At 41.0% G+C, this 25,788-nt stretch overlaps 1 protein-coding gene across 1 annotated transcript in view; it reads left to right on the top strand.

Annotated features, from left to right (window-relative positions):
- The window catches only part of LOC129126822 (uncharacterized), a 63,060-nt gene that overhangs the window by 11,569 nt on the left and 25,703 nt on the right, over positions 1-25,788 (top strand). The window contains exons 2-3 of the mRNA XM_054643027.2: positions 13,074-13,540; positions 13,935-14,102. Of these exons, the coding sequence (XP_054499002.2) occupies positions 13,074-13,540; positions 13,935-14,102 (635 nt within the window). The remainder of the gene's footprint in view (positions 1-13,073; positions 13,541-13,934; positions 14,103-25,788) is intronic.

Raw genomic sequence — 25,788 nt, 5'->3', positions numbered from 1 at the left:
AAATGTTCCTTAGTTGCTGTGCAAAATACACCTGATTTGTTGCTAAATCTGATGTTTACACATAGGAACTAACACTCAAAAGCATAAAGGTACAGAAAAGTGTGGTTCTCCATCTGAAAAGACAAAAAGGGAAAAAAATACCAAAAATCCATTTAAGTTAGATGCTTTTATGCTAGAGGAAGGACATTTGGTACAGCAACATAAATGATAGCAAAATTCACCAGCTAAAATTGTTTTTACAGTTAGAGATGGCAATTACAAACAACTTATAGTCCTGATTAAAATAAACAAAACAAAAGAAACAAAGGAAAATGAAACTCTTTTCTTCAAACACAGATCATAGACAGAATGATTAAAAGAAAAGAGAACTTGGCTTCCTTCCCATGAAAGCAGAGTTGAACTGCCAGTTCCTTAAGTCAATTCTTAAAGCAGTTTGTACACTCTAGGATACAGAGGTGACTGAAAAGTGATGAAAAGAGAGAGTAAGATGAGGGAGTACTTAGATTGGCACCACTCTATAATGAAGTGAAAGCTGTGTTCTATTCTCTGGTCAATGCCTGCCATAAAATATGTGTACCCCATACACTGGGATCAAATTCTGAGCCTAATTGTTATAGACTATAGACTGAATAATAAGTTAAATTCTGCAATCCAGTCTGATTATGTGCAAATTCAATGTGACATAGTCCTAATTTGAAATGTGTAATTAAAGGTCACAGCAGCATTTCCTAGTTTCAGAGATTGATTTTTTTTTCCCCACCCTAACTCAGCTACTCAGATACATTTTAAAGAAAATTTTATCTAGGAGAAAAATCACATCATTTTAAAACTTCTTTTCATATTCATATTTGCAGAGCAATGTTGACTGAAAAGATTATAAACAATGACTTCAGGGAGGCTGTTTTCATGAGTAAGATTGCACACTGTAAATATGAATTCTGGAATTAGACCTGACTGGCAATTTTTGTAAACGCACAGTCCTGTCCATAATGATATTCAGCACTTGCTTTGACCCAGGTTTATTAAATTTATCATACGTAGCTGCATCACAGCAATTACTGCTGGGGCTGAAGACAGGAGATGGTGAATGCTAAACTCTGCAGCAGAGCAGAATTTTGAAGACAGGACCCGTGTTTAGGCAGATGTTGATTTCACAGAGCAGCTTTGCCATTCAACCAGTCAGTGTGTGTGGGAGGGATGCCCAGCTGGGTGGATGTGGAGGTGCTGCTGAGCACTGCAAGATTGTCCAGATGTGTGCTGGGAATGAATGCAGTGATGCTGTGGTAAAGAAAGTCACAGGATACTTTGAGGTGAAAACTCCTGTTCTTTACGTGTGGTAGGGAGAACTCAAAAAACCTGGGCTCCTGTTACAGAAAACTGTGGTTCTGTGGACCACACTTCCCGAGGCAGAGCCTTCCATAAAATATTATTCACTGCCTGCCTTGGCAAGCCTTGGACACAGCTGAGCACACCTAACTTGCTCAGTAGAGAACCTTGGACAGACCCACTGGAGTTCCTTAGCAAAATTACCCTCACCTTGCAGACTGACACCGAGTTCCACTTCCCCTGGGATGAGACACAAGGAAAATGCCACCTAACCAAGAACTGCAATGCAAGACAATTGTCCAAAGTAACAGGAAATTAATGCAGCTTTCTGAAAGCAAACCTAAGCAAATAAAAAAGCCCCATATGTTATCTCATGAGAGTGGAAGAGTAAATAAATGCTATCTAGGGTTTACCAATCAAGAAAAGAGCATGAAAAGCAGGCCATCAGCATTTCTGCTGCTTATCTGAGCCCTAAGCAGTCAAGCTAACCAATTCAAGCAGTAAGGTTTTTCTGAAGATATCTCTGAAGGTCTTTTCTGAATTTCTGAGCTTGACTTACCTAAAATTTTAGCTGTGCTGCAGAATCTGGAAGAAGGAAGTCACTAATGGTTGGGCTGAGATAGTGTATCATGCTTCTTTGATATTCAGCCTTAGCATTACATTTTCAAAATAAAAAGGCAAGTAATTCTCCCTCCTACTAAGGAACAAAGTTGCTGTGAAGATGGAAGATGGTTGTGTTTCCTGAGTTTCTTTTACTGCTCTGCTTCTCTTAAATATCCTGCCACAGTAGGAGGGGATGAAGATAAAAAAACAAACAGGGAAAGAAAAAAAAGAAGCAAGAGAAAATCCCTGAAGTTGCCTCTAAGTTTACCCACAAGGTCACATCTATGTTTAAGTGCTTTGCTGAAATAACTTCTGCTATCAGGGCTCTGGCAAGGACTGCCTCATATTTTATGTACAAATTCTGAAGCCCCTGGTTGATGTTATAATATAAACACCAGTAATTATTTTTAATGTTAAGGATGAAGATAGTAGTCAGCTACTGGATGCAGACTATGAGGCTGCCCTTGTCCTGAAAAGTTTACAATCTAATTAGGAGTTGGAAGCGGTCTGAGGATCAACAGTCACACATCTGCATACACATATATTGTTCTCCTCAGTTCCCCTAAGAAATGCATAAAACCAAATCCACACTTCATTTAAATCTACATTTAAAGAAAATTAGATCTCATAAATAAAGCTGAGTCTGAGGGGAGAAAAACGCACAAGTAGGATTTCCCAAGTTGCGTGGAAAGTGGAGAATTAGGAACAAATATACTCAAAAAGTTATTCTTTTATTAGGCAGGACCTGTTCACACAAATTAGACACTAATCAGAGTCAAATAAGTACTTTGTTATAAATCCCCATCTTTAACAAACATAGACTCAGTAAATTAACATGAAGGCCCCCAAAGGCTCCTGTAGACAGATGCTAGGAAATCTTCTAGAACAATGATCTTAGTGTGCTTCAGACTTCACCCTGTATGATAAAGCCCATGAAATAACAGAAAAATTTTAGCTAAAAAGGGCAATGTAGCATATAGATGTAGGAATATTTAATGATGGCATAAGACAATAATCTCTCCATTGTTTTAGTTTTATTTAAAAAAATTACATTAAAAAATTCAAGTAATGAATGCTATAAAAACAATGGAGAATGTGAGCCATGTAAAAGTGAGAAAGACATTCTGCCATCTTTAGGGTTTGCCAAAGCTGTGCTTAGATGTTGCAATCCTCATGACCAGCTCTACTGCAACTTTGAAGGAGAGGGGTCTGTATTTAGAGCCAAGCACATTGTCAGAAAGTGCTGTCAGAGCAGGCTGTTTGCAGAGGGGTGGGGCAGGCACAGTTTGTGCAGGGAATCTCAGTCAAAGCAAACCCACCTTGGAACTTCCATCTCAGCTGCAACTCCTGCATGGCTTTGTGGCCCATCATTGTCCCAGCACATCATGGCCCACATGTCCTCTCTTCTACAGACCATATAGAAATTAAATACAGGATAAAATAGAATTTTACTGTGTGAGGTGATGGGCACTTTCTTTTATACCAAAACCAGAAGTAGCTAAATGCCAAAAATCTTTGCTCTGATTATAAGGGAGAGTTACATCACCACTGTGCAGGAGAAGTCTTACATATATATATATATATATATATAAAATTTAAAAACTCAATGTGTTGGATTGCAGATATAAAATACACACTATGAAAACTGTGACCCAGACTTTGATTCCATTGCTCTGACTTCATCCTGTGCCACTACAAAGTTTGGCTCTGCCTCAGAGTTTGGGAGCAGGCTCTCAGCATTTTGGGTACATATCTGGAAAACAGCAAAGATCATCCAAAAGTTTCTCCTGTTTGGCTTAGTGGCCAATAAATGATGCAAGAAGTGAAGAAGATGTGACCTCCTTTTGTGCATGGAACTCTGGAGGAATTTATTTATTTGTTTGTGGTTCACCAGGAAAAGCCTTTGCTTTTAAAGTGTACTTTCACAAAAATTGCTTCCATACCCGTTCTGCATTAATATTCAGGATCTGCACTCATAATCCATTGCTAAGCAACACTTAACAAAATTGATCTTGCATTAAGCAAGCTCTGGAGCTTGAATAATACATTATTTCCTCTTTCTACTTAAAATCAGAGAAAACCTTTGGTTGCTTTTTGAATGTCACAATATTAAAACTGCATTTTAAATACAGATTTTAATTGCTGGGAAAGTCCATTTGGATTAAGGATTGGATGCAAATTCACCGTTGGTACTCTTTAATGCTAAGAGTAAATAAATTGCAAAAAATTGTTCAACCCTTGAAGAATATGGAAAAACTTATAAGTGGAATGTAGTGTAATACAGAGCAGCCATATCCCATTTTGCATTCTGACACATCCAGGGCAATACCTTGTCAGTTTTTGTGTGTGTATCTTAAGCATCTCTGTCACTGTTTATTTATATTCTGTATTAAGATTACACAACTGTGTGCATTTATATGCTGAATAGAGGAGTTTGTGATTCCCATACATGAATTTTATGTACATAGGAAATAACCTTCCCTCTCTGGAGGTATCTGAATGGCTGCTGGGGATAGAATTCCATGCCTTGAAGTTGCTAGAAACTACCTGTTTTGTCTACTAGCCCATTTCTCTGCCACTGCAGGATAGTTCCCCAGAGTATTTTCACCAATGCCTTAATCATCCTCTTCTTAAGAGTCTCAAGCAATGTCCCCTTTGGGAGTTCTCTGCACAGCCTATTAGTGCTAGACAGTGCTTATTTATATCCATCCTGCATTTATTAAGCCAGAGTCCTTCCTGTCTCTATCCTTCCAAGCCCCTGCTACACCAGTGCAAGAGAGAATGCAAGAAGTGATTACTGAAGATTTAGGGCTTGGGATAAATATGTATGATGTATTATTCCACTTCCATGGAATAATTAGCTGTTTTAAAACTCTAAAAGTTGAGCCCTAGAGAATTGATTCATATTAATTATCTCACTCATCATTCAATAGGAACTAAATCTGAGATATAATCCTCAACAGGATCCAGACAAAGGGTTAATTTACTGACATCTCTTATTATTTTTGCTTATGCTCTCTCAGTCTTCATAAAGTCTCCAGTATCCATGCTGTAACACCTAGGACTGATGTGAGGAGCTTTAATCAAAGGCTCTTCCAAGAACCTGTACTTTGCATTTAGGAAGTGAATGAGTTGTTTAAATGAGTACAGAATATAAATTATTTATCATTTGCCCAAGGGAATTTTTTGGTAAAATTAACCAAAACACTCCATGTTCTTGTCTGGAGGTTAAGCTTTTTTTAAAAATTTGTCTTCGTCAGTGTAAAACTTTATGCTGTGACTTAAAGAGGGAGGGAGTTATGTTTTTCTGTGCAGTTCAGAACAATTCATTTCTCAGTGCTTTCCCACAAGATCTTAAATAACATTTTGCTTTTGCTGTATTGTATCCCATATGCTTCCCTGTCACTGAGTATTTATTAGGTACAAACCAGGACTTGTAGAGTCCTTGTACTTTGCAGGGAGCACAAGAGTTTGGATTTACCCTTAAGAAGGAAGAGGGAAGCTGTCACAGTGGGTGCCCTTCTGTCCTTCTGCCTGGGTTTCAGGGGCAGGGCAGCCTCAGGTGAGAGCTGTGGGATACATATGGGACCCAAACCATGGTGCTGCTTTTCCACTTCCTTGTGTAGTTCTGTGTCCCTAATGAGTGCAGTTTTAGATTTTGAACATTCAACAGGTTTTACGTCTTCTGTTGAATAAAACATCAGCAAATGATTAAACTAATTACATTTTTTTTTAAATTTTAATATGAAGTCTGGAAACAAGTCCAGTCTGTCTGGGCAGGCTCTTTGTTCTTTTGACACTTTCTCCCAGCAACCCTTTGGACTATGAATGATGAGGAATACTGGGCAGGAATCTGAAGCCACATTTCAAATTAATGGCTTAAACTGAAGCCACATACACCAAGCAGTTTATTGAGCTTGTCAGTATTTACATATGTAGAAAAATAAACTGAGACACAGGATTGCCTATTTAATTGTAGTTTCTTGCAAGAATGCTGCTGAGAGGGACAGAATAATATAACTGTTATATATCTGTTTCTAGACATTGTTGTTAAATTCTCGTGTTGGAGAGGACAGCAGAGGACAGGCAATTCTTTCTATGTTGCATCAGTGTGCTGGTGATTATCTTCTAATGTGCTCTTTCACTCAGTGTGGTCTCTCTTGCTGGCCTAGGTGACAATATTTAATAGCACATGCTTCATTTGAGGCAAGACTTCAGACCTTTTCTTAGAGTTTTTAATGTCTAAAGTCACCTTTGTGTATATCTTCATAAATTTTTCTATGAAGCCTTGGGGAGTCACTATCTTTGCCTCTTTAACAATTTAATATTCTCATTTTTAAAAGTATATGGGCCAGGAACATGCAGAGCTGACTTGTGCTAATAGTATTAGTTTTTTTTCTTCAGGGGGATCTCAGCTGTATATTTGGAATTTGCAATTTTTACTTCATCACATGTTAGACAGGCTGGTTTTATGAACTGCATTCAGAAAAACATATATAATCAAGCAGTACACTTCATTCTGTTGCCCTTCTGGAGTGTGTATATGTAACCAACAGCCACGCACTTGTAGATGAGCAAAAACAATCTCAAAAGATTATTTTTCAGGTCCTCTGGCAATGGTAATAAATTTTCATATTTAGTTTGAGCTGGCAAAATACTTAAGAAAAGTGTTTACTCTGCTTGAGATAAAAAAAATTGTTTTTCAATTGGAAAATTATTGTTAGGTTTCTGCAGACATAATGGTATCCAGAGTAAGAGAAGTGACCCGTCTCCTTTTCCTTCTTTTCTTTTTCCTACCCAAAGGCCTGAAGCTGCCTGTGAGAATCAGATTTTCAGAACTTTCATGTGACACCTGGCACATCAGGTCCACAATCCTCAAATTCCTGATGTCAGGAATTTGATCAGGTCCTGATTCCTCAAATCTCCTGGCTCCCAGCAGACGCTGAGGTCAATCCTGCCTGCACCTCTTCCCCTCTTCCAGCCATTGCCACGCCCAGTGCCTCTCTTCCCTCCCTTCCCAAACTCTTCATCTCAAGCACTTGGGCTTCAAGGGATTTGGTGGTTGTGTGAAACAGCATTTGGCTTTCCAGAAGGGTCCAAGTTATTGGCAAAGAGAACTGTCAGCTTCCCTAGAGAGTTTAAGCTTCACACCTAAAATGTAGTGACAGGCAGAAAGAAAATAGTTTCCCTGCATTATCCCAGAGTATTTCATTCCAGCACATCTTCACATTATCCCCCAAAGGAAAGCACTGAAACCACAAAAACTGAGGAGGGTTTATGAGTGTGCAAACCATTATGGCTCAGCTGTGGCTCATCTTTATTGTCCTCATCTATAGACATCAATACTTGTATTTTATTTTCTTTAATGAAAAGAAGGTTTAGAGAGAGCCAGAGTATTTGGTACAATAAATCCCGAGTTCCAGTTGTTTCCACATTACTCAGCAGATTCAAAGCTGATGATAAACATATGCAGCTGGGCTGATGCCAAGCCTGGCCTCGAGCTGCAAGATGTTCTGGGACTCCTTCTCCATCAGGCAGCACTGGCTCCATGAGCTGCAGGAAAGCTGCTGCTTTTGTCAGAATTTTAGCATGTATGAACAAGGGAAAAGGGGGAAGGGAAGAGTGAAGTAAACAAAAGGAGAAAGGGAAGAATGGAAGAAATTTTCAGGCAGAACCATAAAGGGCTCACAATGTGAAAGCTGTATAAGGTTGTGTTAAAGATCAAAGAAAATTTGCAGCGAAAATGGGGAAATATGAGAAAGTTGAAGGAGGAGAAAAGAAAGTACAAGCATACTTGAGTCTTCTTAACATTTACATGAATGCAAATTTAATGTATGTAGTTCTACCATTAATGATGCTCCATCTTCCATGCAAATTTAATTTCTGAAAGCTGACTGTTAATGTAAGTGGTGTTATTTATTATTGTTTTCTGCTGTGGTGCCTGGCAGATGTTCAAAACAGATCTTACTGTGGTAAATATTGAACAAACCCATTTTATATTCCACTTGTTAATCTCCAAATCTCTGTTTCTGTTCATATATTATAGAGAGGCTTAAGGCAACCCTGTAAGACAGCTTGACAGTGACAGATCATGCCATGATATTTTCCAGGTTGAAGAGAACTACAAAACTTCATACCAGTGTTTCATCTCAGCTAAGTAAAAAGTCTGAGAACAAATTTAATTCTAATGACCTTTTCCATCTGAAAAAGAAGGCTGCATTGGCAGAGTTAACTCTGGCATTAAATGGTGAAAGCTCTTCACTGCAATATTTATGTTAACCGATTTTTGTGATGTAATTCCTAGTAAAAGTTCCAGTAGTAATAAAAGCCACTATAAAATATGGTTGCCATTTTACAAGATACTTTGTGAAATACTATAAAATCACTTCTGTCATGATCACCAGACCCACTAGAAAGATAAAAAATTGAAACCATTTGTCAAATATGCAGGGATTATCTTCCCATTAAATACTTAGTCTTTAAATTGATGAATGCTCTGATGTGACCCAAAAAGACTGATTCATGTCAGTTATTTTATAAAGTTACTCTGTAGGTCCTGAGGACAGCAATCACAAGCCTACCTTACAGCTGGTGTGCCTCTGGTTTTGTAGGCTCTTTCTGGAGTTGATAACATCCTTCACAAAACAATCCACAGTGGCTAGGACAGACATCAGCTCTAAGGCATCATTCACAAAGACTTGTTTCTTTTTCCTTATGACAGAGGAAATTGAGGATGAGCCTCAGAAGACACAAGTTAAACATTGTGAATACCTGCCTCAATCTCATTTTTCAGTTTAAGTGTAACCTTGTATTTGATTATACATTTTATGTGAACATGAGTCTTTTCAATTTTAAATGCATTTTTCTCTTCTCACTTCTAGACAGACATGGGCAAGACATTGCAACTTGAGAAAGATTTACCTAGAAAACCACCTTCCACTTTTTTATGTGATAAATAATTTTATTATTAATTTTTTACTGTCCTTTTTCTTGAATTATTTTATTTCTAATACTCTCTACCATAAACTGTGCTCAGCTTTTACTTTGTCCAGGACTTGCCAGTATTAAAACTCACTTTAATCTGGGTAATTACAACTAGCAAATAGATTGCAGAACATGATAATCTTTCCTGGTCATTGGATGTTTTCTCTTTCACTGAAATCTCTGACATTAAGTGATTTAAGTTATTACATTAAGGGGTTAAGTGGTTCAGGAGGATGAGAACATGGGGGATTGCACCAACTGCAATGTCACCAAAGTAACTGGGGACACTTTGCCTGCTAGGAACCATAACTCTCCTGCCATGGGACATACTCATGTAGCAAGCATTTAACAAATTCTTGCAAAATTCCAGGCACTGTTGCAATAAAACGTGGCTGTCACAGGGAGCAGAGGCCAGGAGCAGAGGCAAATAAAGAGGTCAAATCAGAACCTGTATTTGCAGTATTTTTAAAGCAGAATTATGGCCTGTTGTAAAATGAACAAATGTCTCAGGAACTTTGTATAAGCCACCAATCACTTATTGCACAGGTTAAACTAGGTTTTTTTCTGCACAATTGGCCAGCAGAGCTAACAAAGCTGAATCTGCAGTTCTGAGACTCACAGGAGGAAATAAAACTCTTGTCTATTAAAAGGATACGACAGTACATGGAAGATACAAAGGGTTGTTAAATAAAGGTCTATCCCACTGCATGCACCTTTATAGTGATATATTTTTAAATCTGTTTAAATTACCAGACCTGAATTTTTCTAATCCAGTCATGAAGGACTCTGGTACAGTAAAGAAATTCACTTTAAACATTGGTCACTGCAAAGATTTTCTTTCCTTAGTGAATGTTTAAAAAAAATATTGAATGAGAGGAATTGTGGCTCACAAGAGAAGGAGGAAAGCCATGAATAAAAGTCCACAGAAGCTTTGAGGTGCCACTACAAAGGCTGCAGCCTCTGCCTCAAGAACTATGGAAGCAATCAAGGTAGTGAAAAAGTGAATCTTGCTGCCAAATATAAAAGGAGGAAGTAAAATCCTGCACATGCTTCTGTGCTATTGCTGTGGACTTCACCTTGCTGGGTACACAGCTGCTGGCCATGGGCTCTGCTGGGAGGCCAGGTGAGGGGAGCTTCAGGGAAAGCAGGAGGGCCTGGCTTGGTTTTCCTGCCATCCTTGGTTTGTGTTTCTGCTGCAGGCAAGGCTGGTGCTGAAGGCTCTTCTGTTACCTGAGAGTTCCCAAGTGCCCTATTAAGACCACAAAGACATTCATTGCTCTGCACAGGGAGCTTGGTCTTAGTCGAGATCTGCCCCTTGATTCCTGTGTGTGTGTGTGAAATCCTTTCTGCACCAGAGGGTTCTGCTTCCAGAACAAACCTGGACAGGCCACAGCACAGAGAAGCTGGCAGGGTATGGCTGTTAATACAACTTCTGATCAAAAGATTTATACAGTTGAATTATCAAATAATATCCAAATTCAATACTGTGGCACTTTTTACAGCTGTAAGAAAAAAAGATTAAAAAAACCCAAAAAATAAAAGAAAGGTTTTTACCACTTCAGTATTTCTTCTAATTTGGAACAAAGGAGCTGTCTACATCCAAAATACCAAATACTTAAGTCATCCACAACAGGGAGATCTGCAATACTGTATTTTTGGATGAGAATTAGAAGCAATTATAGCACCATCCCAAGATAAAAACCAGCCGACAAGGGTGTTTCAATTCTAGTCATGGATGATAAACAGTGTGGAGGTGAAATGCAGCAGCTGCTGAATGATAGAGATTGCTATCAGGATTAAACAGGAAGGCTGTGTTTTACAGGATCAAGAAAGATTAGCCATGTGTTGAATATGGGATTATGAAGTAATTAAATAAATGAAGACACATTTCTGACACAAATTCTACATGTAAGAAAGTAATTACTCACTTTATAGACAATGTTTCTGTAATTTATCATCCAGGTCTTTGACTGGCAAGCAGAGCAGCCTATTTCATACTCAGTGAAGTCAACAGTACTGAGGTCACCAAAGGACTGAGTCTGGTTCACTGTGCTAACAAGTGTGTTTTACAGGGGTGAACTAACTGCTCCTATAAATATATAATGGGTGGAACTCCTGCAAGTTTGGGGGAAACAATGTTCTGCTGCTTTTTACCAAGCCAAGCCTAGGAATTCATGAGTTGAAGAATTGGTCAAGGGAGAATTGAGTTGGTTGGATCTCCAGTGGGATGAAGAAAGCAGTAATTAGTGCTCCTGTGCACAACTGTCATGGGGCATAAAAGTCCTCAAATATTTAGCAGGTAATAGGGTTTGTGCCTGGTGGTGCTGAAATGAGTCAAATGGAGCTGTGTAAAGCTGAATGGCCATGGATTTCTATAAGGTCACAGGGGAAATCTCTTAACCATCAGATTTAAAATGGTGAAAGATCTTTAATGTCTGTGCAGAAGAGACAAATTCTCTATTGTTAAAAGCCTTACAGAAAAGGCCCATACAGAGTAAACTGAACAGTACCCCGTTAATCTAAGTAAGAAGGGAGGGAGCTTGTGTTGACCCTGCCAGGTGGAAGTTATATAAACCTTATCTCCCACAGAAATGAACAGTTTATAGGATGGTCTGTGCACAACAGAGAGAGATTTGAGAGGAATATGTGCCCTGGGCCACCTTCAGCAAAACAGTACAGTCCATTGTAAAAGGGAGGGCACAGGAAGGCTTTTAGGTAAGGATTTACATTCAAATCTGCAGGGCTTCAGTTTGGATTTCTTCTCTTTGTTGCTTTTATTGGGTTATATTTTGCCCTCCTGCAGGCATGTACTTTTCATTAGATTCTATGTGCACCAAGGGGAGGATTCAATGCAGGGCACTTATGTGCATGTGTTTGTTCTCTGCTGTTAAAATTAATAAAACTTCACAGTTTTTTTAAATCCCCGAGGATTTTATTGAGGTAACATCACATTTGGGAACTGTATTTAAAATCAGATTTAGGAATAGATCTGTGTCCTGCATTCAGTGCTCAGATGCAGCAGTAAAAAGATAAATAAACGTGACCCTGTTCTGTATTACTTAAGAAATGCCCAATGTGTCTGTCAGGAAATGTGGAATTAACCTTGTTGACAATTTTTTGTAGAAAAAAGGCATTATTTACAAGACAGTTTAATGAACCATATTTGAAAAACATCACATGGAACAATAGTCACAGCTTTATTTAAAATGACCATCCAAAGTGTATGTCCTCATTTTAGGGCATCATATGATGTATCAGGGGATGAGTTCCCAGATGTAGGAAACCAACCAGCAGACCCCTCCCACCTCCTCCACTGATAATGGAGAACTTTCCTTTTTATCCCTGGAGAAGGTCTCCTCCTTTCAGCCCAGTTCCCAGAGCGATGTAGTGCCCCTTGTTTGTCCCTCCTCCTTTTTAACAACATGAGCTGTTCTCACTGCACCCTTCTGACCTCCTGGGCAGTGTCTGAGGTCATTCTCCAGTGCAGGAGCAAAACCTTTTCACAGTGTGGGATGTGCTGGCCCAGGGAGGGAGCGCCTTCCTGAACAAACCCGGGATGACCTCTGAGCTTTGGAAATGTCACTGCTCCTGTAAATTGTAAAACCATTGACTCAAGACAGTCATCTCTTCCCAGGGCTTACGAAAGCTGCAGTTTGATAGGGGTTTTATGTTTTTAAGGCCACTTTTATGTCTCTTCAGACTGCAGCGGTAGTGAAGACTTCACTGAGGATTTCTCCCAAGAGATCTTCCCCACATATGATCACGGGCACCCTCTCCAGGTATCCTCACAGAGGATTCTCCCCAAGATTCCTAACAGATCTCTTCCCAGGATTGCTTACAGCCCTCCTCTTCAGGTATCCTCACAGTCACCCTCCCCAGGTTTCACTGAATTGTTTGGATGGGAAATGACCTCTGGAAATCACCCAGCCCAACTGCAATGCCAGGATCACCCGGGGCAGGTGACACAGGACCGTGTCCAGATGAGTTTTGAATATCTCCATACAGGGACACTCCACTCCCTCCTGGGCAGCCCGTTCCAGTCACCCTCCACCTGAAGGTCTTCCTCATGCTCAGGTGAAACTTGCGTTTAATCTATGGCCATTGCACCTTGCCCTGTCTCTGGGCACCACCGAAAAGGATCCCCACGCTCCTCTTGGCAGCCGCCTTTGCAGTATTTAAACGCTGCCTCTCTTGTTTGTGTTTAACGCCCCCCGCCCCTCACGGGCCCCGCGGCCCGGCCCGGCCCGGCCCGGCCCGGCCCTGCGGCGGCGCTGCCCGCGCTCCGCCCCTGCGCTGCAGCGCGGCCCGCGCCCGCCAGGGGGAGCCAGACCGCGGCCGCGCCCGCCCCGCGCGCACCCGCAACAGGGACACGGCGGGCTCGGGACGCGCCACGGGCAGCGGCTCCGCGCGGGCTCCGACAGACAGGCACACAGACACACAGACAGACAGACTGAGAGACAGACAGCGGCACCGCCACAGCACAGACACAGAGCGCAGCGGCACCGCGGCACCGCACGCAGCTCAGCGGCACCGCGCAGGGCTCGGGCGCAGCGCAGCGCGGCACCGGCAGCGGGAGGAGGACGAGCGGCGCACGGTGCTGGAGCCCGGCCGGCGGCACTGCCCGGAGGTAGGAGCTTCTTCTCCGCCCTGGCAGCCAAACTTCGCGGAGCCAGCGCTGGCTGCGCCCGCGAGGGGCTTGGCTGCGATTCCGTACCGCTGCTGTCCCCTGGCTGCTCCCCGCCCGGCCCCAGCGGCCCGGTTTGTTTTTATTGTTGTTATTACTATTGTTGTTATTATTATTGTTATTATTGTTGTTACTGACGCTGTTCCCCGCCCCTCCGGGCCGGGCCGCCGGAGGGTACGGCGGGTCTCGGCGGAGCCGGCAGCTCCGCAGGCAGAAGTTGGCGAGGGCCGTGAGGGGCGAGTGGCCCCAAGTTGGGTCCCCTCAAAAGTTGGGAGCCCGAGGAGCCGGGGCTGCCCCGCTGCCCCCGCCGCTCCTCGCTCCGCTCCTCTCGTTGCAGATGTCGGGGGTGCTGGTGATCGCTGCCTGGTGCTTCCTGCAAGTGGAGAGCCGGCATCCTGAAATCATCACGAGTAACAGCAATCATGGCAATTTCCTGGACAACGACAAATGGCTGAGCACCGTCTCGCAGTACGATAAAGACAAGTACTGGAACAAATTCCGGGATGTGAGTACTGCTCGCTTTACCGCATGTTTCTTGTTCCGTTGACCGTAGCATCTTTCCAGGGGGCTGCTGGCTGCCGAGAGCTGTGCGTAGAAGAGAAATGCAGCTTGGGCAACCGGTTGGTGCCTGTGTGAGGGATGCTCGGGGTTGTTTGGGAGCTGGACAGACAGTCCTGGCATTCTTGATTTACCCCATAGATTGGGGCAGCCTGGGCTCCGTGTCAGTCTCACTGTTCTTATGGTCTTCGATTTTCCTCTGAGGAGGAACTTTGAGTGAAGTTTCTTGTTCAGTGCTTGCTGCTTAAGAGTCTGCTTAACTGAAAAATGATGGAATGGTGTGTGTGTAAGAAGGAATACTTACCAGTTCAAGCCACAAGGTGGTAAACAGCAAAGCTTTTTGTGCCTGCAGCTTTTGTGGAAAGGATTTTATTGTCAATTCTGCCTGTAGAGATCTTTGAGGCTGGTGTATTGTTGGAGGAAGCAGTGCTTTAGCTCTTTTTTTTCCCTGTAGTCTGGAAAAAAGGGATATTTTTAAGATGTATTATAATGTGTTATCTGTATAAAACAAATAGATTTCTTAAGCTCAAAATTAATTCTAGACTTCCCCTAGTTTGAATACAATCATGTATTAAGTCAATGACAGCAGAAAGGGAAATGCAACTTTTTTAAAATAGAAGTAATATTTAAGTAGTTCCTCTTACTTCTGCCGTCTGTACACTGAAGAAGCTTTTTTGGAGCACACAGAAAACCCTGCTTCAGTCTGCCCAAGACTGTGTGATGGAAGCTTTACTGATCGTGTTGATCATGAACACAGTGAGGTTAAATGTTCTTTATTTTCTTTATTTTCCGGGATTTGTGCACTGTGGCCACAGTGAGACTCTAGGAAAGGGAAGACTAGAGCTGGCTATCAGTTCTGGTAGTACCCTTCTGCAAGAATTTGTTTGTTTATTTAGGAATTCTGGTCTTTTATAGGATATTAACAAGTCAAACTTTTATGTTCTGGTTTTGTCTCTGTGATCCTAAAATTGGATCTGACTTTGGAAAGGGGAAGTCAAGGTATTGCAGTTAAATGTGGTGTGTCCCTGCTTAGCTTATTCTCCCTGTGCTTTTCTGTAGTTTTGGTCATCTCTGTGTGAGAAATGCTGCTCGGAATCTCAGCCTAACAGAGTGTGGCCTTAGCAATGGTGGCAATTAACAGCTGTCTTGGAATGTGTCTTCACTTGCAGTCACTGATCACATCCACCTGCTGGGACTGCTGAGTTCTCATACAGAAAAGGGCATTCCACAGTAAAAATGGATGCTTGGATTTACCAGACTTCAAGGGAATCTTTGTAAATATCTGGTTTAGTCTTCTAGGAAACAGAGGTTGAGGATTTCACTTGTTAATTTCTACATCCCACCTGACGTGAGAGTTGGCCAGCATTTGAAAATGGTAAATTGAATGAAATCGACACATTCACCTGAAAACACTTCTAACTCGAGACAGATTTGTAGCAAGCAATCTTTCAACAGTCTCCTTCCAAATGGAGGCCTCATGTTAATCACAAGGCTTAAATGTTTTATTTAAATTGATGTAATTTTTATGTTTTCTGCTTCCCTCTTTCTTTTCTCTTTAAAACTGGAGTCCTTGCAACTTCTTTTCTTGTCCCTTTTTCCAAGACACAGTCTCACAAGTCCAGAGAAACTATTTCTCTTCTTGTGGATAATATTCATGAATAATAATACCTCTCATATTTTAAGAATTCATGGCTAAGAATGCCTTTTTAGACCTACTGAAAATGCTAAAAAACCCCATAAAAGAGCCTCAAAACTCTTTTACGTAGGAAGAATCATTCTATGGAAAAGTAAAACCAACCTTAACCAGTGGTCTACCAAGCAAAAGCAGTAATATGAAGTTCATCAAAGCTTAGGTATCCTTCTATCTGGCCATCTTAGTGGTTCTATTGAATTACTTCAAAACTAGCATTTTACATATAATTATTCATGAAACCTTTTATGGAGCAAATTAACAGACTAGTAATCATCTTCTACTAAGCCTTTTCCAAAAAGAAAACATAAAAAGCTTACATATGTAATTAAGCTCTTAATTACTTGTCTTCAACCACATTGATTTACTGGATCATAATCTTCCATCAGAGGTTCTGTGCCCACAGGTGAAGCCATGCACAGGTAGAGCTGCTGCCAGCATAGCAGGTACAGCAGTGACAGCACACTTCTTGCATGCAGAGATGTGGTTAGAAGAAATCTGGTCCTTACTTCATGGCTGTGCTGTTGGAGATAGATTGTTAAAATATTTGTTAAAACATTTCTTAGAAGGCAGCCTGATGAGATGCATCATAAGAGTATTACCTGCTGTGGATGCACTAGACCAGCATTTTGTGGATAATTGTTGATTTCTAGGAAAATTATCCTGCCCTTCCCCTCACTGCCAAACTAATAAACTAATTTTATAGACATCATGTCTACATCAGGTTCTCAGTGTAGGCTTTGCACAGGAGGCTGGAGTGCAGAAGTGGTGTTGCAGTTAAACTTTCTTGGATCTGACACTGCAGTCACTCCAGGGCAGAAGCCTTGTACCTCGTAAATCAGCAGAGGCAAGGTTGCAGTAATTAGCCCAATTACCCTTAGCTGCTCTGTGAAATTTATGTCATGTTATATAAACATATTTGCACAAATATTTACATGAATGTGCCCTTCTGGATGGTGGGGAAAAGCACTGAAGGTGTGGAGCTGAGATTTGATGCTCAAAGCTCTGGGTGGGTGTGGCCACTTTATGTGCATCAGCAGAAACATCTGCACACACAGATGTGCATATAAATCTGCCATGATGTTGCAGTACTGGGAGGGTTGTTTACCCAGATGATGTGAATTGAATATAAAACTTTAAATTAAGCATTTCTTGACATTTTCAGTTATTCTTTTCAAAATCAATTGGTTGGTCAGCCTTATTGAGCTATGGGCCAATATGGCCTAATTTGAGGAGAAACTAATGATTGATTTTTTTTTTTTTTTAATAGTGTGATCTAAATTTCTTTTGGGCAAAGGCAGCATGGTAGTTGTACTTATTGTCTCAGCAGTCACTACTTTTCTGTGAAAAGAGGGCACAGAAGTACACCTCATTTGAAATCTGCATTACAGCCACAGAATCATGCTAAGTTTTTAAATGTGACTGAATTCAATAGTGTGAAATGTGTCATCATTTTCCAAAGGCCTCAAGGGATGTGTCTAAAACAACAGTTTACACAATCTTTTCATGTGATTTGAACACAATTTCTTGGTTAAGTTCTCCATTTAAAAAAAAAGCTGTAAATGAATAGTGAGACCAGTGTGACTGATCTGTTGTTAAACATTTGCTGTTGAAAATCTTGTATATTTTACATCTGCCCAGAATCAATAACAGTGCAATGTCTGTGGGATTAATAAGTTATCAGTGCAATCTAAACCTGTTACTCCAGTCTGTCTTTCACCCCTTTTTCCTTGTCTGCCATGGACTTTGTGTGATACATGACAAAATCTTAGCTGTGCCTTAAGTTTAATTTTATAGCTGGGGATAATAGTATTTTTCTTCCTCACAACTATACGTTGAAGCTGTAAATAAGAAAGGACAGAGCTCAGAATCTGTGGTAATATGGAATTTATTATTCACCTAATCCATATATTGAATGTGGCTTGGTACATACTTAAGTAACTGACTAGTAAGTTTCTAAAAAATAAGAAGTAAATCAATGTAATTATTACTGGAAAAAGAAAAAGTAAGCAAGATGCACTCTCTGGGGAGGACCTCCAGCTATTTCCCTTGTGCAGATCTGAGGCTTGGAAAAGCAGACATGAGGATTATGAAAGTCAAATTAGACCTTCTGATACCAGGAACCCAAATATGAAGACCTCAATCTTTTGATCAAACCTGTGGAGAGGGATCCTCTGGCTTGAGAGGAGCTTCAGAATAGATTTGGGAGCTGAATGTGAATTCTTACAAGCCTTAGGAAGCATTTATTGTTATGGGAATAAGCATACATGTTGTTGTAACAGGTCACACTGCAGCATCTCATTGTGCTCATAGAGGCTTGGCACAGAAGGCACAGAATAAATGTCATTTTAGTGTTAGATCTGTCTTTAATCAAAATTATATGAACAGACTAATTCTATTACTTCTGCTTGGAGTTATGTCTATTACATTATTAATGCTTATATATAAAAAGGTAATAAGTTCAACTAGCCATGGATTAAACTGCAAAAAGGAAGAAAAAAGTTAAATGAACTAAGAGGATCTAGTATAAACCCCACAAGGAATTTCTATGAAGTTGAAAGCTAAGAATCTTGGCATGAACTCTGGTTTCAGTGCATGTTTATGCATGGCAGGCTGCCAGACCACGTTCTGAACATTAACTAAGCTGTTTCTCTAAATTTTATTGCTTACAGAATTTCAGTTCAGGCTATCATGTTAAAACCTCCATGTATTTTATGCCTGGAGATGCTTTGAGGCTGTGCAAGCCTAAGGAGCAAGGCATGAAATGTCATCATCTGTGTGTACACGTTGCTCAGACTTACTGGGGATAAATAGTTACACAGAACTATTCCTGCTGAGGATGCCTATCAACAGGTTAGATAGATATTAGACTTCTGACACAAACCACTGAAGGGTCAATTTTGTCAGCTATTAATGTACATCACCTTTCTGAGCCTGCAAATTCCTCCTCACACCTGATCAGAAGTGCAGTGTTAGGTGACAAAACAAATACAGGATTAGGAACTTGAATTGTTCCAGCTTTGCTGCTGATTTTTGTCATTTGGGCTGGCTCTTCACACTTCTTCATTGCATTTCCCCTTGTTGGTTCTTACCTTTCTCTGATTTTTTTAGCCCCAAATTAGAAGTGTGGTAGTGAAATTTGATAGCAGGGAGTTGGAGAACATGACCAGTACTGAGAAGGGTTGGAATACCAAGCAGGCAGAATTGGAAGACCTTGGGAACTCAGGTAATAGAAATGAAATGAAATTTAAAAGTACAAAGTGGAAGGTCATGGAATTGAGAGCTAACACAAATTTATTCTGGGTCCTGGCAGCTCAGCTCGAAATAGATGAGAAGGAAAACCTGTATACTTTCATTGATTTGCAGAGTTATTCTAAGTTGCAAAGGTAATGCTACTCTGAGGAGAGCAAATATACTGTAGGAATGCAGAAAATGAAAGATTTCTGCTTCTATTGAAGACATAAAAATGTACACTATATAGAAGGGACCACATAATTATGAATATTTTGAGCTCTTCTGATCAGTAAAATTCATGAAAGATTTTTATGGAGTTGGTAATCCAAAGGCCTTCCAGCATCATAGAAGAAAAGACCCTATTTTAAAATAATATAATATATTCATTTAGTCACACAAAAGTTATTACAAATGAGTGGATTTTCTTCAGAATGTTTATTGAGAAGATGACACAAAATCCAGCATTGTGTCAAAATTCTAAAGGCCTTGGGTTTTTAGATCATGAGATTTAAAGCTCCTTGCTGGTTGTTGTCTTGCTCCTTATCCATGCAGTGTGGTGGAACCTGATCTGTGACACCCAAATATCTGCTGCTCTGGGAGCATTTTTGAGATAAGAGGTCATTTCTGTAGACTGGCTTCTTTCTGCTGTCCCTTCCCTGACAGACACCTGCCTTCAATGAGTCAACTACCAGATCTGATACTGCATTTTCTATTTTTTTATATTGTATTTAGGTCTACAGGAAGAATTAAGTATTTTTCTGCCATAACTTATTAACAGAACATCTTTTTTTTCTCTTTTTTTAGCTCAAATGTAAGCACAGGTTTTTCTGTGAAGCAGTTATTGGTACATTCAATACATACATTCCTGGAGAATCCATTCAGGTCCTGCTAATTATTTGTAATGAATTTAGTCATAAGGAAGGTTACAGTACTCTTGAAGAATATTTCCTAGCTGGGTAATGGATGTACCAAGCGGCTGGGTTGTGACAGGACACAGGCACCTCAGGCTGGCTTCCCAGGAGATTGTCATTGCCAGCCCACCTTGAGATTTAATTGAAGGTGAAGACTGTGTGTGTGTGTATTCCAGTGGATCTGCAGCACAACAGAGTTGAAATGTGATTTATAAGTCTACCCAGGCACTCCTAGCATAGGTTGTCTCTTAGAGCAATTCTTACTCAACAGGGGGACAAGGCTGGAATATAAATGTGATTGAAAAGTACAGCTGAGATGTACTTGCATGAAATTTAAAAGAATAGGAAAACATGAAACTGAATCTGTGCAAGTGTAATGCATAATCAGCTTCTTACAACAGAGGAGATATGCTTTTTCAAAAAGCCCTTCTCAAACTTGACACTTTCCTTTTGCAGTGGACAAGGGGAAAAATAATGGCATTTATGTCAGAATAATTAACTTAAGGAAGGTACAGAGAGCCAGATTTTTCTAATTAACTGACACTTATCCAGCTTCCCTAGGAATTACCTAAGACTCTAAAGTTAAGTAGGTCAGTACAAAACTAGGATTTTAGTTTCTGTATTATGTTTCAAATTATAACTTTAATAGTTTCCTCACTGACAGAAGGGTTCTGCAGACTGCAGTCACAAATCATATCCCTACCATGAAATTCTGTAGATTTAACATTTTCTCCAACATGTTTTATGCATTTTTAGAGTAACCATTCTTGTATTCTATTGCTTGTCCCTGTCCTGTCCTCCCCCCATCCTCTAGTGGATTTCTTTTCTATAGGGGCTTGTTTTAATCCAAATTTAAATTGTAATTTTGTCAGATTCCTGAGAGATTCACAAAAGGAAAAAAGGAAAAAATGCCACAAAAGTGAGCCATATGCCAGTGTAATATCAAATGGGTGGATTGAAAATCCTTATAGAAGGCTGAGTTCTGATGTTGGTTAGTGTAAGAGCTGCTATCAAGCTCAGGTGTCTATGGGCAAATTATACTACTTTTATTTTAGGTAAGTTGTCCAGAAAAACAGGTCCATTATTCTCACGGGCCAAAAGGGTATTTATGATACCCTGTTTTGAGCATCAGGGAGACTGTCACCTCTTTTTTTGGGGGATGGTGGGGATGGGGTGGGGTTTCTCAGAAATTTTAACTATTAGCTTTATACTTACAGTTTTAACCATGAGACTAGAGACATGGAATTCCAGTCAGCGTCTTTATCAACCTGTGTGTGTTTTGAGGGTAAAATGCAAGCCTGTCTGAATTTGGGGTGGAGCAGCTGAGCTGCTTTTACAAGAAAGAGGACTTCATGAGGAAAGTGGAGTTCAAATATTACCTCTGGGGTGTGAAAACCTATTTCTTTTAGATAACATCTGCTTATGCAAGGACAGGTTGGTTATTCCTTTCCTTATGTAACCAAAACTGAGATGTGTTCAAAGGAGCTGTAGTGAAATCTTGGTTATGTTGAAGCTGATTGTCAAAAATTGCCAAATTGTCAAAGGCTTTAGTGAAGCTTGAGTTTGATTCTTGTATTGCTTATCTTCCTGTTCTCTTAGACAAAGATCCACAGTACATGACAGACCACTTAGATTAAACAGTTCTCTTTGCCTTTTGGAGGACCCTGTGGAATTGGAAAAGCCTGAAAGATCAGGTGTCTGGCTAGCATAAATAGAAGAAGCTCCCTCAAAGTCCCTGGAAGAATCAAACTATCTGAAAATCAAACATCTGTAGTCTACAAAGTACACATTTTATAGATTTCAACCAAAACAAGAAAGCAGAGTTGACACAGTAAAATTAAGGTGATGCTGCTGCCTCCAGTGTGATTTTTTGTACTTCCACCACTTAACTCTTCCAGCTTTAGAAAGGGACTTGTTGCTGTGGAGTTACCAAGTGCTAACTCTGAGTAAGCAGTCTGTTATCAGCTAGATAACTCCAGCAGTTATCATTGGGGGATTTGCTGTAGCAGGTTGGCAGCGAAAATTGAATTACACGTTTGGACTGAGCAGCTAATGTCTAATGACTTTCAAGGCTAAGATATGATTCAAAATTCAGTTTACAGATAAATTGCTAAGCTACTCAATAGTGGCTTTGGCAGGGAGTAGATTGGTCTTTATCTGTCACTTCTGTGACTTGGCTTGTAATCCTGGGTAACAGAAAATCATTCTCATTAAATAGGTACATGGGGACTTCAATTAATTCTGTGATCTTAGCTGTCCTCTTAATGAACTTTGTGTCATAAATTTACTTCACTGATTGCTTTCTCCCAGGTAGATAGAAAAATAGTTTATTAAAGTTTACTGTCAGAGTAACTCTTTTCAGATTAGTTTTTGAAAAAGGTTTCAATATATCACGGCTTACAGTTGAGTTCTGACTAACACAGGGATTGATAGAGGTAAGTGATACTTGTCTGTCTCTGCAGGTTGCTTTGAAATTGTCTAATCAGGAAATTCAGCTGTGCACACAATTTCATTTGAAATTGCACAGCATAAATTTTGTGTGGTTTTTAGCTTGGACATCAGTCTTCATCCTTCCTTCCCTGCATTCCGTTGTCCCTTCAGAAGTTTATTCCAGAACTGTCTTCTAGTGTAGTATCTTGTGTAGTATCTTCTAGTGTTTGGCCTTTCTGGCTTTCTCTTCAAGTGGTAGCAGTTAGAGAATTTGAACCTGGACAAAAGATTGAGGTAGAAAGGTAAAAGTAGCTGCAGTCATTGGAACTCAGTGGGGGGATGCTTAAATGTTAGAGAATGGGAGAGAGGCTGAAAATTATACTTGTAGGATTAAGAATAAATTAGGCTAAATTGTTTCTTCAAGGGAATAGAAAACATTGCTATTAGAATAGCGTTTCTGTGTGTACTAGGAATGTTAAAGTTCTTGACAGAATTTGATTACAATTAGTAAATATTTATAAAAATCATTTTGAGAGAATTCAGAATTCCCTGGCATTTCTTGGTGAATAACAAGAGTGTTGTACTTTGAACACTTGATTTCTAGAACAGCTCTGTGTGTGTACATGTGCCAGTGCCCACTCTGCTTCCAGAGCAGAGTGCAGCTCTGCCTGCTGCAGGGTTTGCTGAGGGTCTGGTGGAGGCAGCCGAGGCTGGAGCCGCTCAGAGCCGGGCTGTGCTGGCCAGGGCTGGAGCATCTCAAAGAACTGGCTGTGCTCGTGTGGGGCTGGAGCCGCTCAGAGCCCGGCTGTGCTGCCCGGGGCTGGAACATCTCAACTGGCTGTGCCTGTCCGGGGCTGGAGCTGCTCAGAGCCGGGCTGTGCTGCCCGGGCTGGAGCATCTCAAAGAACTGGCTGTGCTGCCTGGAGCTGTCCGGTGCTGGAGCCGCTCAGAGCCGGGCTGTGCTGCCCAGGGCTGGAGCATCTCAAAGAACTGACTGTGCCCGTCCGGGGCTGGAGCCGCTCAGAGCCGGGCTGTGCTGCCCAGGGCTGGAGCATCTCAAAGAACTGACTGTGCCCGTCCGGGGCTGGAGCCGCTCAGAGCCCAGCCATGCTGCCCGGGGCTGGAACATCTCAACTGGCTGTGCCCGTGTGGGGCTGGAGCTGCTCAGAGCCGGGCTGTGCTGCCCAGGGCTGGAGCATCTCAAAGAACTGACTGTGCCCGTCCGGGGCTGGAGCCGCTCAGAGCCCGGCTGTGCTGCCCGGGGCTGGAGCCGCCCAATGAACCGGCTGTGCCCTACCCGGAACTGTCCGGTGCTGGAGCTGCTCAATGAACCGGCCGTGCTGCCCGGAGCTGTCCGGTGCTGGAGCTGCTCAATGAACCGGCCGTGCTGCCCGGAGCTGTCCGGTGCTGGAGCATCTCAAGGGCCCGGCCGTACTGCCCGGAGCTGTCCGGTACTGCAGCATCTCAGGGGCCCGGCCGTGCTGCCCGGAGCTGTCCGGTGCTGCAGCATCTCAGGGGCCCGGCCGTGCTGCCCGGAGCTGTCCGGTGCTGGAGCTGCTCAGGGCCCGGCCGTGCTGCCCGGAGCTGTCCGGTGCTGGAGCCGCTCAGGGGACCGAGCTGTGCGGTGCAAGTTGAGGACCCTTCCTCTCGCCTGAAAATCCTGAATCTTTTTGTGTCATCCCGTGTTATGTGGGGTAAAGCACTTTTTTGACGTGGTTAGGCACATGGGGATGTATTCCAGATTAGACAGATGTGAAAGCAGAGGATAAAGCTGGTTCAGAGTTATCCATCAAGCTAATGCCAGATATAACAACAATATTTATGTCGTGCAAGTCCCAGGACAGTGCTCTTCTGTAGAGCGATGAACTGTGCTGGAATACAGAAAGACAAAGCTTAACAGGTCTGTGTGGATATATGTGCCACTATCTGACAGCAGGGTTTATTGGCCCAGATTCATTTCTTGTTTGATAACATTAACTTCACTCAAGGTATATAAGGGATAAATTTTGTTCCCCTTTTTTTTTTTAAAGTAAAGTCAGGGTAAGCAATCTTTTATGCTAGCTAAATGTTATTTATTATTTATTTAACACTAGGTGAATAGCATATTGGAGGGAGATTAGGTATTTCCTGTTAAAATACAAGTATTAGGTAGAGTGAATTTCCTGTGTTAATCTAATTTTTATATTAACTACATCTAGTGAAACTCATGAGGCTCAGGTCTTTTACATCTACTGATCTTTTTAAAACTTGTCTTAAAAAGCCCCCTGTTTTAATAAAAGTACATCGGAGTGCTACATTCAGTGGGGATATCTATAAACATATGATAATTAGTGGTTTAAATACAGAATTGTCTGCAGTATTCCTTAAGCATAACCATGAATCTCTACATTATGGTTCACCCAGGACAGCAGCATCCAAAAGGAAATTGTGCCACATTTAATTAGAATAAATATAAACTGCTAAAATACTGCATACTGTCAGTTATGTGTAGAACTGCAGTTATGCAGCATGAAGGAAGCTGGTAAACCAGATATATTTGCTCATAAGGAAGGATATGGTGATTCAGATCAGTGACCACAGATTTATTAGTCTCTTCATGCTTATATAACAAAGTTAAGTTGAATATAACAAGACACTTAAGGGTTTGTTTTCATTGGAATATGAGGCAAGATGGACTGAAATGAGGATCTTTCTGTGACACAAATGTCTGTTTTTATATTTAGTCTCCTTTTTATAAAGCCTTTATCTCTTCTGATGAAGAAGTGCTTTCTTTCTCATGCATGTGTCTCATCTTAATAAGTTAAAAAGCTCAGCAGAGCAAAGGTTTTGTGACTTGTAATGAACTTATAACTTGAGATGAAATGTAATCCTTTTCCCCTGGAGGCAGTGCTGTTGGAGATTGTGAACAAGCATTTCCTATCCATGTGCACTGCCTGTAAAAGAGAAAAGAAGACTGAACACAAGTACATGGAACTTTAATGGGTATAGATCAACAATTTTTGAGCATTCACAAAAAGCTACTATAAACAATTTTAGAACCATGATAAAATATATTGAAACTTCCCCTTGTAAAGTAACATATGGCATCACAAATAGTCCTATCTCAGTATGAAAAGGAAAAAGAAATCCAAACAACTTTTTATGGGCCATATTTTGCTATCAGTATTTTTTTAAGTAACTGCACAACCTTAGCATCAGTTTCTGTTGAGATACTGCATCCACACTTTAATGGCAGACTATGTCCCTGTGTAATCAAGAACGAGCAATATTCTATTACAGCAGGGCAATGTACAAATACAGACAGATGTGGCATGTGCTGCAGTTTCCATTAGCAAAAAAAGAAGCTGCAAATAGGAAGCAATTTTGAA

The sequence above is a fragment of the Agelaius phoeniceus genome, chromosome 15 (genome assembly GCF_051311805.1).
Source record: "Agelaius phoeniceus isolate bAgePho1 chromosome 15, bAgePho1.hap1, whole genome shotgun sequence".
In the NCBI taxonomy this organism is placed as follows: domain Eukaryota; kingdom Metazoa; phylum Chordata; class Aves; order Passeriformes; family Icteridae; genus Agelaius; species Agelaius phoeniceus.
The sequence above is the reverse complement of the archived record's forward strand: the minus strand, read 5'-3'. Positions and strand labels throughout refer to the sequence as shown.